The sequence below is a fragment of the Amblyomma mixtum genome, chromosome 8 (assembly GCF_055824585.1).
Source record: "Amblyomma mixtum isolate Tamu chromosome 8, ASM5582458v1, whole genome shotgun sequence".
NCBI classification, from domain to species: domain Eukaryota; kingdom Metazoa; phylum Arthropoda; class Arachnida; order Ixodida; family Ixodidae; genus Amblyomma; species Amblyomma mixtum.
The window spans coordinates 15134309-15150649 of NC_143019.1; the positions used below are offsets into that span (position 1 = coordinate 15134309).

At 49.2% G+C, this 16341-nt stretch overlaps 2 protein-coding genes across 6 annotated transcripts in view; one reads left to right on the plus strand and one right to left on the minus strand.

Moving 5' to 3' along the window:
* Positions 1-16341, plus strand: part of LOC149331443 (hypoxia-inducible factor 1-alpha-like) — a 217076-nt gene that overhangs the window by 123719 nt on the left and 77016 nt on the right. For all 3 annotated transcript variants that reach the window (XM_089556580.1, XM_089556581.1, XM_089556582.1), the window contains 3 exons: positions 1344-1541; positions 4709-4998; positions 7757-7863. In XM_089556580.1, coding sequence (XP_089412706.1) covers positions 1344-1541; positions 4709-4998; positions 7757-7863 — 595 coding nt within the window. The remainder of the gene's footprint in view (positions 1-1343; positions 1542-4708; positions 4999-7756; positions 7864-16341) is intronic.
* Mt2 (tRNA (cytosine(38)-C(5))-methyltransferase) overlaps positions 1-16341 on the minus strand; it is a 50591-nt gene that overhangs the window by 31541 nt on the left and 2709 nt on the right. The window contains exon 3 of one of the 3 annotated variants that reach the window (XM_089556583.1): positions 7661-10728. The exons of the other annotated variants lie outside the window; for them this stretch is intronic. Coding sequence (XP_089412709.1) covers positions 10453-10728 — 276 coding nt within the window. The 3' untranslated portion in view covers positions 7661-10452. Of the gene's footprint in view, positions 1-7660; positions 10729-16341 lie in introns of those variants that run through there. 3 annotated transcript variants of the gene reach the window in all.

Genomic DNA, 16341 nt, shown 5'->3' on the forward strand with positions numbered 1-16341 from the left:
AGCAAACTTTTAACATTTCCACACTACTAGGCTTGCTCCTATTTTGGCAGTGAGCTTCAGCAACACTACATATATGTTGCGAGTTAATGTTTAAGGTGATGACAAACACATCTAATGAACAACTAACAAAAGGTTGTTATGCCTTGTTCTGGATGTACTGAAGTGTAAATCCGATTTAACAAGTTTTAACACAGCCCGAGTTCATTACTGACGGGCTTTACTGTAGTTCCAAGTTGTTTGCAGCTGGTTTCATCTGTTTCATTTAGTACTTCAGTTCTTTCTTGTGACTAGGGTGCAGCTTTTTCTGTCATAAAACATGCTTGTGTCATTGCTTAGTGCTTAAGCACAGCGCCATATGTACATGCTTTTTGCTGGCAGCTTTCATGCCTGCTTATGACTATGAGTAGGGCCTTAGTCTTTCCGTGCCATGATTCTTTGTTAGCTATCATAAACTCAATGACTCTCGTATTCAGCCTTGACCAGTTATAGTGTAATGTGCGCAGAAAAAAAAAAAGAACCTAATTCATGGCGCGTTGTGAAAGATATAAAGCCAGAGAGAGAGCTACCATGCATCCTTGATATCAATGTAATGAGGTTTCAATTAAAGATGGGGTGAACAGACAGAGCACCTAAGGAAAGGAGCATACAGGCATAATGTGGCATGTCACTTCTTGGCTTTTGAACTGCAACACGCACACACGTGTGCATGTGCTTGTAAAATAAAAAAGACGAATTGCATGCATTCATACGAAATGTACACACGTTTGCCAAAATACAGATCCCAAGGGGGTCATCTTCTTCTTAGGCATGTCTATTGGGGCCTTTGTAGCATTCAAGAAAATCCTAATTTTCGGAGAGGTGAGGATGGGAGCTTTGTACACCTTTGAGAGATGTGGAATGCTGGTGATGCTCTCTGAGGCACACAGTATGGTCAGGTGCAAACCACTTGGTCTCTGAACATTTGACAGAGATTGTATGTATCCTCTAAAAATTGCCCTTTTGCTCCTCCCTTTTTTTTTTTTCGTGGGTGCGTGTTGCAATTCACAAGCCAACAAATCTAAATGCTACCTAGCCCAATGACAAGTTCTTGTAGGGCTCACTTACTTGACAGTAGGCTCCACATTAAAGTTTTTTTTTTTGTTTTCATCCTCGAGCGCTGCTCGGCAAGTGAGACTGCACATGTCCTGTGAACACATCTTTTTTTCTGTCCGTTGTCCGCTCTTTCGCACTGCATTTCTTTACCACTTGTTGACTATTCTGAGCGCCAGCTGATCTCGACAGGAAGTCCCTGTCGGAACTGTTACTGTCTCTCACCTCTGTGGTGCCCCGTTCCGACCTGCCAGGTGGATTTGATGGGCCAGAGCGTGTACGAGTACTGCCATCCGTGCGACCACGATGAGCTGAAGGCCGCCCTGCAGCCTGGCCCCGAGGAACCGCCCGACCCGTCCCTGCCACAGCCCTGTCACTTCCTCATGCGCCTCCGCTGCACGTTGGGCAGCAAGAGCCGGGGCAACAGCGTCAAGTCGGCCTCTTCCTACAAGGTGACTGCAGATTCAGCACTTGCTGAACTTTGTCTGTGACTGAGCCCCAAGCATATTTGTAAGGCGTAGAGGGGGGAATCTTCTCGGCACTTATGCATTGCCATCCATGCATATAAAGGTAGTAACAGGTGAAGGCGGCCTATTGGTGGTTGACAATAGAGTGCATATTGCAACTGCGCAAAATGACGAGGGACGATGAGAGGAAAGCACAAGACAAAATGCGCGTTTTGTCTTGTGCTTTCCTCTCTTCGTCCCTCGTCGTTTAGTGCGGTTGCAATATGCACTCCATATAAAGGTAGCTCCAGTGTGAAATGGAACACACTGTCGACATGCAGCCAATGATTACTTCATAGCCATAAGTGAAAAGCGCAATTTTTTCTTTGTACTACAGTCACGGACCGATTTTTCGAACCCTCAAGGGGCTGGGACAGCGTCCGGAAAACTGGGCAGTCGTGAAAAACGAATTCTCACAAAAAACATCACTTCATTTACCGAGTGGCTTGAGAAGCTCATCAGTCTGTTTCTGCAGGGTGTTATGTTGCCTTACCAGTAGGTCAGCTTGCACATCGGCGAGGGTGACGTTCTTGTTGTAAACAGCAGAAAGCACCATGGGGGCTTAGGTTACTTTAGAGTTAGTTGGAAGCACAGTCGCTGGCTCCTCACTGTCAGAGGCCGAGCACCTCGCGAACTACTTCTTCATCAGTAAGTTCAGCACAGAGCTTGATCCCGTTGTCAGCATAGGCAAACTGCTTCAGCATCACTTCCATGGGAACAGCGCCTGCAGTGCGCAAATGCTTAATGAGGTCAGCGGATGAAGCGGGCTTATGAGGCTCACTAATGTTGCTATCATCGGATGATGACGGTGTTTTATGACAGATCGTAAAACCCGCTCGCGGAAGCAGTTCGGGTTGTGTTCTCGGCCTCCGCCTTCCGTGCATCTGAAAGCATGCCGAGTGCAAATATCAAGTCAGCGTTGTAGCTCTTGCTGCTGTCCATGCATAGCGCCATGTGACTAAGCATGCATGACCGATAGAGAGACTTGAGAGGCCGGATAATCCCTTGGTCCATCGGCTGTAGGAGTGACGTCATGTTTGGCGGCAAGAATTCTAGGTGCTTAGCTTTGAGGTCCTCGACTTGGTCATGTGCAGCGCAGTTGTCGACTAGCATTAGAACTTTGCGTCCTTGGTGCTCGAACTTCCTGTCCAGCTTCCAAACGTATTCTTTGAAAGCCTTTGTGTTATCCACGCCTTCTTGTCGGCTGGATGCCTTGATTTGCAGGAAACAACTATCAGAAGCTTTTTGGTACCCAGCATGTTGCTGCCAACAAGGAAAACAGCTTGATTTCATCACAGTTAAACATGTCTTTGGTCACGAGCTGCTGGAGCAATTACCGTACTCTACCACAGTGATAACTTTCAACACCGGACTCGTCAACAGTAGTACTTTCACCACACATCTTTTTGAAATTCAAGTTATTTGTTCCTCTTCTTAAAATATTGGGCCCATCCGTCACTGAATTTAGAGCCCTCAGTGTTCATCTGAAGCGCCACGGTTTCTGCCTTTTTCTTTAAAACATCATTGGACAGCGGCATCTGTTTGGCGATCATGGCTTTCAGCCACATCAGAATAGCTTCCTCAAGTTTTGGGTGGGCACTTTGGCTGACATTCTTCTGTCAACATCCGGTCGATTTGTCGGTGGCCTCTGAAATCCTGAACTTGTTCTTTAGGTGGTATGATATTGTCTGCTTCAAGCTTGGAATTCCTTTGCGACGTTCACTTGCAACTGGCCACTGAGTGATCACAACAGACTATTTTTTTGTCGTCAATCTGCTATTTCCTCACTTGAAGCCTTTGTCGGGTTGGAGGTGGATGACAAACGCCGTGTTGGCACCATCAGTATGCAGCTGAAGCGAACAACAATGCACATGAGAGGTGATGGGTGCAGCTCGCGGATGGGTGCAGCGAGCGGTGCCTGCTATCGAGGCTATACCGGATATGTGAGGTGCACGCAATGCAGGTTCGAGGTTGCAAAAAAAACAAAATGGCAGTGATGTTATTTGTGCTTTCAGTAGCTTCTAACTTGCTATTGTGAAAAAAAGTCTGCAAAATCGAACGAGAAGAGTTTTAATCGTCCGAAATATTGGTCGGTGTTGTACATTGACTCTAGGGAGCGCATAGCGGTGCCATGGCAGAGTCCAAATATTCAGGATGTCCGAAAAATCGGTCGGTGACTGTAAATTTTTTCCCTGGATGGACAATGCCTCTAAGACATTCTCAACGTCATGGAAGGAGTAATGATAGAATTTGTTCTTGTGTACAAACTGGCTGTTCCCAGTCATATCGGAGCTAACTGTACAGGCATGGTCAGAATCGTATGAAGGTATTCCAACTCTAGTCATACAAAACTTAAGTCATACAAAAATTAAGTCATTAGAGTTTGCGAAGGTAAGTTGCCCTTGGTGCAGTATAGCGAGCAAATGATGATGAGGATGATTTTTTATGTTTTGCAAGGGCAGCTTTGGCCAAACAGCGCCTTAGCACAAACTAGGTGCAGTCTTTGTCAAAAGTAACCAGGCTCCATGGTTTGCTTCTCATTCGTACAGCAGAGCCCTCACGGCTTCCGTAAGGATAAAACGGTTATTGAAAGAGAGGACAGGGGTTCTTCTTACCACACAAAGATTTAGAGCTTGAGGGCTGACATAATAGCTTTAATATACGACTGAGAAGGAAAACTATAACTAATATATGACTGAGAAGGAAGAGCCTGGTTAGTTTTGACAAAGACTGTACCTTCTTCTGATTAACCCTCTCACATTCAGTATCCTTCTTCACCCTGTGTCTTTATCGAAAAAGAACCTGGCTGCTGTGACTCAGTATTTATGTTGTTCGGCTGCTTAACCCAAGGTTGCAAGCCATATTTCAATAGGGAACAAAAGACGGCCATGTGCTGTGCAATGTCATTGCATGTTGAAGCACTCTAGATGGTAGAAAGTAATCTGGAGCCCTCCACTATGGCGTCACTCAGCCAATGTTAAACCCCACATATGGTTTCCATGCCATGGAAACGTGTGCGAAATTGGGGTGTGTAGAGGCATGACATTCGTGTCGGCAAGAAGCAAGCTTTGAAGCACGCCCCTTACCGCCACCGTGTTTGTTGTCCCCCACAGATGATGCAGTGCGTGGGCACACGCGTGATGCGCGAAGTGGCCCCCAAGCATTCTCCCGAGGAAGAGCAGTCGTCGCCGGCGACGTCACCTGCAGTGGTGCCCAAGCAGGAGGAGGACGCCAGCCCCTTGCCCTGCCTGCCCGCCAGCCCGGTCGTCCGGGAAAGGCGCCACTTTCTGGTGTGCGTCGCTCAGCCCATCCCACACCCGTCCAACATCGAGGTGCCCCTGGGCTCACACACCTTCCTCAGCCGGCACAACCCCAGCATGTGCTTCACACACGTTGACGAAAGGTGCGCCACAAACACCATACGGGACACTTCGTATAATTTCTCTACAGTTATGAACGAGCACCTCTTTCCGTTCCCTTGTCTACAGATATGACGGGCAAAGAGATACAATGCATAAAGCACACACTATCAGCTGACACTTTTTTTTTCTCACATAAACAACGTTTTGTAAATATACGAAAACATCGTGGAGGAACATTAAAAAGAAATATCAGAACTAAGCAAGATGGATAGGTTATCCTCGGAAATACTACCAACATTTTTTCTGCGCATAAAGGTGGCTGTGTTTCTGAGAAAATTGTAAATGAAAGTCTCGAAACCCTTCCACATTCAAACTTCCTGTGAAAAAGGAGCACAGTTACGTCATTTCTAGGTGCGTTTTCAATGGAGCTTCCCGTACAATCAGAGGTACACTTCTTAAGACCGGAAATGCAGCATAGAAACACAGTTCAAGCGTACAGAAAGATTTGACACTCGTTTTTCTAGCCTTTCTCTGCATTGGCTGTTTTAATTACGGCACTCTTCACATTCTTGGCTATGCTTGCCTGGCTGCTTTCATTGCTTTTCTATGGCAATTGCCCATTTATGGCAGAATAGCGTTCCTCAAAAATAAATACATCATCAGCCACAGCTGTGTGTATTCGCACAAGGCGGCTGCACATGTTCTTAGTTTTTGCTGAATTTTCTGGCGCACAAACGCTTTACTTGTGGTAAAAACGGCGCATCTGCTATCATGTGGTGCTAATCTTTCTGTCTAACCTGACTCATTGTCCCTTTAGAGTCCCTTTAGCAGCTAGCCCAAGTAAACACAGATTTAAGGCAGCTCTTCCTGGCGTAGAGAGGTAGCCTTGTTCACAATGCTGTCTTCCATCCCATCACTGTCATACCAGAAACAGGATGGTGTAGTGTCCAAATGGGCATAGGCAGCGACAAGACTAGTAGCCAGAGCTGTAGCTGTAGTACTGGCCAAATGGTTAACAATTCGGCCAAAACTAACTTAGCATGGATCACAGGTTGTTTTTCTACATCGAATGGCGTGAAGATATTTGTTGTGCACGCAAACTTATGTAATCAAAGATTCATGCGAAGTATTAATCAATGCTGCAATGTGCAACATTAGCTGCCAACTATTTCTAAAGAATGCATTAAATCTGGAGAAATATTTTCAATATTCACGATTGATTTACGTTTAACAGCCCTGACAGGGTGCTTTGCCGCCATGTTAGCACAGGAATGTTGAGCAGCTGCCTTCATCGCCAGTCATCATTTGTCAAGGGCAGACCAGCTCAAAAATCATTTTCTGTGTTAAAAGCTGGTGCCTTGGCATTGACCGAACAGGAAAAGAAACAGTTGTACGACCAAGACCTTTACAGGTACCTCAGGAAGCTCATGAGCTGCTTGAAATGCTGATGTCATATGGTTGCCAAAAATACAACCTTGTCGCATTTCAGTTAGTGTTTAACAGTGCTCGTGCTTAAAGCCAAGGTTCACAGCCTCTGTGTAGTAATAGTCGTTGACGTAATCATCCACTGAACTGTGGATGGACACAAAGAAGACATTACCACCCAGTGTGACCACCCAGCATCCAGTGGATGGTCGTGACAAAAACTACGACTATGTGATCATTACCTTGACATGGCGACACTGTCAAGTGATCACCTCATCTAGTCATCCCTCGTCTCGCACTAACTTCGCATTATTTGATGACAACAAAGTTAGCACGTGGCGAGGGATGATTGCATAGCGCAGCATCCTGCTTGTAGCTGCTGCCGCCTTTATGCTTTTATAATTAAGCCGCCAGCAGTGACGTGGCACATCAGTTGCATTATGGGAGGGCAATGGATGCAGCCAAGGCAGAGTGTCTTGCTCCAAACTCTCCACATGTGCGGGAGGCCAGAGCCACAAACATGTGGCGGTTTGAACAGAGGAGTAACGCTCTTGGGACATTACCTGCAAACGCACTGCTCAGCGGAATGCTCAAGTCTGCATCAACACACGTCTCGGACCATAGTGTGCTCATTGTAGTAATTCTCCCAAAACAGAAACACATCCATCACACACTCATGCTTAGCAGCAGTATTCTAATCAGATACAACTGCGACGCTTCTCCCGTGTGCTCTTCTTTTAGTGTTGAGCACTTGTCCTGTGTGTGCATTCCTCCATGTTTATGCTGTTTGCACTTTTTTTTTTTCAAATTATGAATCTGTACCAGCATGCACAACTTGCGGTCCTTCTTCAATATGAAGTTTGGTCATGAACCAGAACCAAATAGTGCTGCTCTAAAGACAGTGATACCGATGGTGGTCGATAAACATGGAATGAGGTGAAAATGTAGTTTTTATGACGCAACTGTTTCTGTTTGCATTAAATTTGTATTTGTCAAAACTTGTTTTTGTTTGTTTTCACAATTTCCAGATTTTCTGTTATGCTGTTCGGGTTTCGTATAGTTCATGTGTTTTTTCACAGTACATACTTGCACATGAAGCAGACCATGCAGAACATCAGCCTTGCTGAAGATAATGGCAATGATATTCCCATTATCACTGAGGATAATGGGCACAGCTCATTAATGCCTATTGACTTAATCCCAAAGTCGAGAACTTGGTACTGTTATCAGTGAGGTACTGAATATCTGTTGCCGTAAAATAAGAATCATTCTGCTGGGTACAGAACAATTCTTTATTTTCCTTTATGCAGTCACCATGATTACTGGCAGTTATGCAAGCAAATTACTGAGCACATGTACTGGCTTCTCTTGCAGGACAGAGACCTTTCTGGGCTATGCCTCTGAAGAGCTGTTAGGGAAGTCCGTCTACTCTTACTTCGACCCAAGGGACGTCCTGCGTCTGCAGCACGACTTCAAAACATGTGAGTGAACGCATGCTTTGTATGGACAGGACTCAACTTGTCCCCACAGGTGACCAGCTGCGAAGACCAAGCGCACTGTTAACAGAACCACGAATGCTTACTTCTGCCTTCGATGTTTGATGGCCAGACAGAAGAGAGAAGGCACAACACATTGTCATGCTATTGGATCGCTGGAATCTTGAAACGAGTTAATCAGTTAGCCATGTGTGGTCACACAAGCAGTAATTTGCATGTTTTTATAGAAACCTAAGTATCAGTTGCGTATCGGCCACTAACCTATACTCCGTTTCATACATAGCAGTCAACGCCGCCAAAGGTACGAAAGTAGTCCGCTGCAAAAAACACGTGAAATGTATCCGTCCGCGTTGCGTTGTGGCTGAGTGGTACGAAGCGCGCGCCTGTTTGTTCATTTTATAAGGGGTCAAGGTTCGACTCCCGGCTTGGCTGTTTTTTTTATTTATTATTTTATTTTTCTTAAAAGATTCATTAGGTAGAAGCTCGAAACTGTCAAACTCTGATACCTACTTCGAAAAACACAGCGCTGTTTACTTTTTTCGACGGGAAAAGGCAGTGTAGTGTACGGCATACATACGATGTAACTTGAGTCGGATGGCGTTGAGTGCAAAGCTGCAATATTTCACACTGCGAGAGCTAGATATTGTCATCTTGCTAGGTTGTTTTCGCGGTGATCTTATTCCAGTAGAGAGTCCTTCTTTCTTCAACCTCGCAACTGTCCGAGGGCTCACCGCGGTCATCTCGCACACAGTTTCGAGAACTTCACGCACAGTCTTCTCCGCGAAGCGCTTCCTTACGCTAGAGTAATCGTTGACAATCACCTGCTTGCAGTCTTTCGAAATTTTCGGGGACTTCAGCTTGGAGAATAGGCGAGCAGGAGATGTTTTTGAAGCCGCAGTAGGCGAAGAAAACAAGCGAGTAGGAAATAGCGGTGCCATTTTCGCAGACTAAGAAACCGAAAGACGAAAGTAGAAGACATCACCGGCCAGCCTAGGTGCGATAACCTGATACAGGAGGAGCCGGAAAAAACCATAAAACTAAGGCACTCTGTTTTGAAGAACATAAAATAAAAAGCAATCTTTTTTCAAAATAAAACACTTTTATTATTATACTACAATATCGACCAACATTTACTTTAATTTTAAGTTCCTTACTCTTTTCACTTTCGACGCACTACATTACGATGCGGACGAGGAGCGCGAACAGGCGCCGCAGCCTTCGCTGCGTTGACTGCTATGTAGGAAACGGAGTATAACTCCGTACTGTCTCGCTCAGTACGAGGTACAATGCACAATGTGACGTAGGATCTCTGCTCTCGAAACAGTATGGGCCCAGTGGTGCTGAAAATTTATGCATTTAGCCATTGATGCAAAGGACAAAGTACGAAGTATACTGAATGCTTTTGCTTGTTGGGTGCACTGTCTGAAGGCACATTGATTTTACAGTAAAGTGGAAATATCAGTTAGTTCAATTCGGATGTGTTGCAAGTCATATTAAGCGCAAGTGGGCATATAACCATTCTTTCAAAACTACTCGCTCATTTCATCTGAAATGTGCACAGGGGTAACTTGTGCAAATCTTATGGTGCATTCAAAAAAACAAGTAGATTGTAAAGGTGCTTAAACTTCCAGAAGGTGGTTTGCAATGCAGCTTCACTGCATGGACATCCATAGCTCACTGACACAAGCAGCAGTTTGTTTAGTTAAGGCTAACAGCTGGAGCTTTTACGCACAGATATCGTTAGGGAGTTGTAATTGCACAAAGCCAAGTTAGCTTCAAGGCATCTGGAAACCGCATTTCAGAATTTGGGGTAGTTTCATTTCCCTTGCCACTGTTAGAATTGGCAAGAGACCTTTGAAGTACATTTTTCAGTTAAAGCTTGCCGTAATGCCTGAATGCAAGTAAAAAAATTAAAAAAAAGGCAGTCATCTATAATTTCCCGCACTCAGACTGTCAGACTGAAGTTTGAGAAACTCGCTGCTGTACTTTGGCAGTGGAGTTTCTGGCATCCTCCTTGCATTTTTTTTTCTTGATAACTGGGGTCGTGGAAAACTGGCTTTTGCCTCTCAGTGTCATCCAAATCGCTGCAACATGGTAACTAATCCACCTGGCTGCCTGATAGGCAGGTAGGCCTGCAAGCAGACATGCAGCATCACCAAGATCTCTTGATTCATTACTATCACGAGTGCAATTGAGCAAATAAACTGCTACCGCAGCATTCAGTGAAATCTGACCAAACACAATGTGACACCTTGAGTGTCGCATCAAGTGTTATGTGGTACAGATGAAAAGCATAGCAGAGGGCAGCGAGAATCTGGCGGGGCGAATGGGATTAGAGAGTTTGCAGGCGTAAAGTGGTTCTAGATGGCACAGGACAGGGTTGATGGCGGTGCAGATGATTCTTCTTCTTGACTGATGGATTCCAGTCGAACGGAAACTAACGGATGGAACACTGGCTTCGCTCTATCTACCGGAGGTATCAGAGCACACTTTGTGCAAGTATGTTTGTGCAGTGTACTGTGCCTTATATCACAAGGCTGCAGAATCTTGTCACTTTGCAGCACTCAATGTCCGTCATGTGTCCAATACTCCATGAGCATCGTCCAACAAGTAGTCGAGAAGACATCGTACAACGCGAACGTTGACACTGTTTCCTAGAAGCTGGTACCGGTGCCTCGGTTTCAAGTCAGGTGGAAAGGCGAAGGATTCGGGGAAACACATGAGCTGGGACACCTCGTGCGGGGTGAAGTAGCGCAGGCGCAGAGCTCGTAGTTTCTCCAGGACATGTGGCGGCACTGCCTCCTTCGGCGGCACCTCCCTGTAGGCTTCATGCATGGCATCCGTTGGGGCCTGCGTCATGTTGTGGCAGAGTGTAGGTGAAAATCACTGTTAGGCTAATACGCAAAGAAAAAATACGGTCATAGTACTTCGTATCTTCCATTCCGTATTCCAGAAATCGGCGCTAACAATCTGCAGCCAGGCCCGTAGAAAATCCTCTCAAATGCAATGCCTTATCCTCTGAATACAATGACGCGAAACTCGTGCCTGAGCATAAGCGTGTGTCCTGTCATCCAAAGTGCTACATCAAGAGATATTACCCGGCGTCATTGGAGACTAATTGGCACAAAAATTATGCACGTAATCATATTGTCACGAATATTACACAGCACACAGAGACACAAGAACTGCTCCAGTCTGCCGAGCGGTCACCAGCAAGAAGACGAACCACTTCTTCTTCCTCGTCACAAGCGAGATGGCGAAGCACTTCTTCTTCGTCCACTTCGGAGCTGTATCATTGCTCCCTCCCCTGCAGCATCGCCTCGATGCGGGCCGCTTTCACAGAGGGGAAAATGGGTTAGACACGGAAAGTGAGACACAGCTATCACGACACACAACCGGCGGCACTCAGCGTCAAGTACAATCAGCAGGACAATCGTGGTACGGCTTCATACGAACGACGTGCACAACATCCGGATGCGGTGGTCTGCGCGAAGGGCGGCCTGGGGTTGCCGGTGAAACTTCGTACGTCACGTCGCTAATGCGGCGGAGAACTCGGTAAGGTCCGAAGTATCGGCGCAGTAATTTTTCGGACAACCCACGGCGACGAACTGGTGTCCAAACCCACACGTGGTCGCCTGGTTCGTACGTAACAAATCGCCGTCCGAGATTGTAGCGGTCAGCGTCTGCGTGCTGTTGACGGTGTATTCGCTGCCTGGCCAGTTGACGTGCTTCTTCAGCCCGCTGAACGAAAGTGGCGACGTCAAGATCTGGCTCTAGGTCACACTGAGGGTCGACGGGCAACATGGCATCCAAAGAAGTAACAACTGGACGACCGAAGACAAGCTGGAAGGGCGTGAGCCGCGTTGTCTCTTGCAGGGCCGTATTGTAAGCGAACGTTACGTATGGGAGAATTTGGTCCCATGTTTTATGCTCCACATCCACATACATGGAGAGCATGTCGGCCAGGGTTCTGTTAAGGCGCTCTACCAAACCATTTGTCTGTGGGTGGTACGCTGTTGTACGCCTATGGCTGGTGTGGGTCAGATCTAGGACTGCCTGAGTCAAGCGGGCTGTGAAAGCAGCTCCACGGTCAGTAATTATAACCGCAGGAGCGCCATGACGCAGCACGATGTTGTGTACAAAAAACGTAGCCACTTCGACAGCAGTTCCGTTTGCAAGCGCCGTTGTCTCAGCGTACCGCGTCAAATAATCCGTCGCGACAGCAATCCAACGTTTTCCAGTGGATGACTTCGGGAAAGGGCCGAGTAGGTCCATTCCCACTTGTTGGAAAGGCGTCTTCGGAGGCGCTATGGGATGAAGAAATCCTGCGGGTTTGAAGGGAGGAGACTTACGGCGCTGGCAGTCGCGACAGGTTTTGACGTATGTCCGCACTGATGGAAGTAATCTTGGCCAGTAGTACCTCTGCCGAATCCTCGCTAAGGTACGACTGACCCCCAGGTGGCCGGCAGATGGTTCGTCGTGGCAAGCGCTCAAGATATCAGGTCGCAACTCGGACGGGACTACGAGCAGAAATGTTGCAGTGTTGCTCTCAAAGTTGCGCTTGTAGAGGACGCCGTTCTGCAGAGTGAAGGATTTGAGTCCACGAAGAAAAACACGAGGAATGCGGGGACCGTCGCAGCCTTCCAGGTACGCGATGAGCGGCGCTAACTCTGGGTCTTCCCTTTGAAGCTGCGCCATATCGGTTGCGCTAACAGCACCAAGGAAAGAGAAGTCTTCAGTGATTTCCGGGGAAGCAAGGTCCACTGGCGCGCGTGATAAACAATCCGCATCTTGGTGCTTCCGCCCCGACTTGTACACGACCGTTACGTCGTACTCCTGCAAACGGAGGCTCCACCTCGCCAACCGCCCAGATGGATCTTTGAGGCTGGCCAGCCAGCATAACGAGTGGTGATCACTGACAACGCGAAATGGTCTTCCGTATAGGTATGGGCGGAACTTACTGATGGCCCAGACTACCGCAAGACATTCTTTCTCAGTCGTTGAATAGTTGCATTCCGAGCGCGAAAGTGTACGGCTTGCGTATGCGATGACTCGTTCGGCGCCATCCTGCCACTGTACCAGGACCGCCCCAAGGCCTACGTTGCTAGCATCAGTGTGTATGTCAGTTGCTGCGGCGTCATCGAAATGGGCGAGTATCGGTGGACGTTGCAGGCGGTGGCGGAGCTCCACGAAAGCATCCTCTTGGTCGCTTCCCCACAAGAAGGGTGTGTCGTCTCTGGTCAGCGCTGTTAAGGGTTCAGCTATTTTGGAAAAATCTTGGACGAATCGTCGATAGTAAGAGCACAGTCCCAAAAAACGTCGAAGGGTCTTTTTGTCAGTGGGACTCGGGAAACTGGAGACAGCAGCGGTCTTGTCGGGATCTGGGAGAACACCGCGCGCGCTGACAACATGGCCGAGGAAACGAAGCTCCTCAAAACCGAAATAGCATTTCTCGGGCTTGATCGTAAGTTGCGCACATTGGAGCGCCCGGAGCACTGTGCGCAGCCGCTCCAAGTGTTGCTCGAAGGTGGGCGAGAAAATGATGACATCGTCCAGGTATACGAGGCACGTCTGCCACTTGAGCCCAGACAAGACAGTGTCCATCATGCGTTGGAGAGTGGCCGGCGCTGAGCATAGTCCAAACGGGAGCACCTTAAATTCGTATAGACCATCAGGCGTCACAAAAGCAGTTTTCTCGCGGTCTCGCTCGTCCACCTCTATCTGCCAGTAGCCGCTTTTGAGATCCAAGGAGGAAAAGAACCTGGCATCACGTAGTCTGTCGAGTGCATCGTCAATCCTGGGGAGCGGGTAAACGTCCTTTTTCGTCACGTTGTTCAGTTTGCGGTAATCGGCACAAAATCTCAGGGTGTTGTCTTTCTTTTTCACGAGGACTACCGGTGACGCCCATGGACTTGTCGACGGTTGAATGACATCGTCGGCGAGCATTTCGTCCACTTGCCTTTTAATGGCTTCGCGTTCCGTCGAAGAAACGCGGTATGGGCGCTGGCATACGGGTGGTGTAGTCTCGTTGGTGATAATGCGATGCTTTGCGACAGGCGTACGACCGACCCTGGAGCTTGTGGCAAAACAACCCGCGAAGTCGGTTAGAAGCGCCGAGAGAAGAGCCTTCTGCTCAGGCGCCAAATCGGGATTGATTCTGACGGACGGAAGGACAGGGCATGGTGGGGCCTGGTCTTCAGGGCTTGTCTCCAGGGCGCACACTTGAGGCACCACAACGAAGTCATGCAGGAAGGCGACAGCCGTGCCCTTGGCGAGGTGCTGCAACTCGTTGGCAAAATTTGTAAGGAGCACACTAGCACAACCGTCTTGTAGTTGGACGAGCCCGCGAGCGATGGCTACTCCTTTCTCGAGCAGCAGGGGTACGTGGCTATCAGCGACACCTTCGTAGTCGTGGAATAAATCATTCCTCACGAGAACTAGCACACTGGACCGGGGTGGCACCATTACGTCGTCGTCAACAAGTCGCAGAGCAGTGAAGCGTGAATCGTCTGTGTCAGTGCGTGCCACGGCCCGTTTCGTCGAGAACGTGACCCGTGATTCGTGGAGGTCAATGACAGCACCGTTCGTGTGGAGAAAGTCAAGACCGAGGATCAAGTCCCTCGAACACTCACGGAGGACTACAAACTCGCCGACGTACACAAAACCGCGGATATCGACACGAGCTGTGCACCTGCCGGCAGGGATAATCAGGTGACCCCCAGCAGTGCGAATGCTAGGCCCTGACCACCCCGTCAATACTTTCTTCAGTTGTACGGCAAGGGCCAGGCACATGACAGAATAGTCGGCACCAGTATCCAGCAAAGCGGTCACGTCGATTCCGTCAATTTTGACGCACAAATCGGACGTAGCGCGTCGGATGCTGTCGCTACTCGCTCCCGGAGAAACATCGTCGCGTGGTAGTGGCGCAGGAGGATCTTCACAAGTCCCGGCATCAGCGGCCTTGCCTCCAGAGGCCGCTGGAATCAGTTTTCCCGGCGTGGACTGGGAGAACGGCATCCGGAGTAGCCTGCGGCTTGACGGGGGCTTGGAGAACGGTAGCGTCGCGGCGACGGTGATCGAGCCTCCTGGTGGCCTGACGTGATGTAGTTCTGGCGCGACGACAGATGGAATGCTATCTCCTGCGGTCGTTCCCCGTTCTGAGGGCACGGGTCGTCCGGCGCGAAACCACGCAGGCCCACGCGGCGGTATGGGCACGCCCTGTAGAGGTGACCCGCCTCGCCACAGTGATAGCAGAGGGGCCGACGATCCGGGGCACGCCACACTTCACTCTTTCGCGGCCGCTGATAGGCTGGCGGAGCGTCACCACGAGGGGAGCTCGACGAGAGCACTGCTGGAGTCGCGGCAGTGACGTCGTACCCAGGGGCCTGGCGCAGGACGGACGCATACGTGGGCCTTGCATCAGGCTGGCGAGGAACCTCGGAAATCTGGTGCTGTTGTGCTGCCAGGCGCACCTCGTCCCGGATGACTTCGCTCAGTGGCGTGAAAGATGGCGTCTCGGACGGCGTACGGAAGGCCTGCAGTTCCTCTCTGACGACGGATCGGACCAGCTCGCGTAGAAAGGCCGCGTCGATACCGGGAGGCATGGAGATGGGATCAGGCCCGAAGGTGTTGACGTCGCGATTGTACTGGCGGGCTCGCTGTTCCAGCGTCTTCTCCATAGTTGCCGCCTCGGTGAGGAACTCTGCCACAGTGCTTGGTGGGCTGCGCACGAGTCCTGCGAAGAGCTCTTGCTTGACACCCCGCATGAGGTTGCGAAGCTTCTTGTCTTCTGTCATGTTGGGATCCGCGCGCTTAAAAAGGCGAGTCATGTCCTCGTAGTACATGCGTACACTCTCGTTGTGGCGCTGGTTGCGCGAGTGTAACGCAGCTTCTGCTCGCTCTCGACGGTCTGCATTCGGAAAAGTGGCTTTAAGATTGCGGCAGAAAGCTTCCCAGGACGTAAACGAAGCTTCATGATTTTCGAACCATGTCCGAGCCGACTCTTCAAGTGCAAAATAGACATTGTGGAGCTTACGGTTGTCACTCCAGTCGTTGTAACGGGCAACCCGTTCGAATATCTCGAGCCAATCCTCGGCGTCCTCGAACACGTCGCCATGAAACGACGGGGGTGTTCGTGGCTGATGACAGAGGATGTGCGCCGGGAGCGTGGTCTCAGTTGCCATGGCAGCTGGTGCCTCCAAAGGCCGGGGTTGCGTCGCCCTGGTTGCAGCCGGAAGGAGTCCAAATTCAGGGGACGCTCCACGGAGGCGGCGGCCGCGGCGCTGGTGAACTGGGGTGAGATCCGTATTGATCGGTAGCCTACGCGGGTCTGGAAGCGTACCCAGCACCTCCACCAGATTTGTCACGAATATTACACAGCACACAGAGACACAAGAACTGCTCCAGTCTGCCGAGCGGTCACCAGCAAGAAGACGAACCACTTCTTCTTCCTCGTCACAAGCG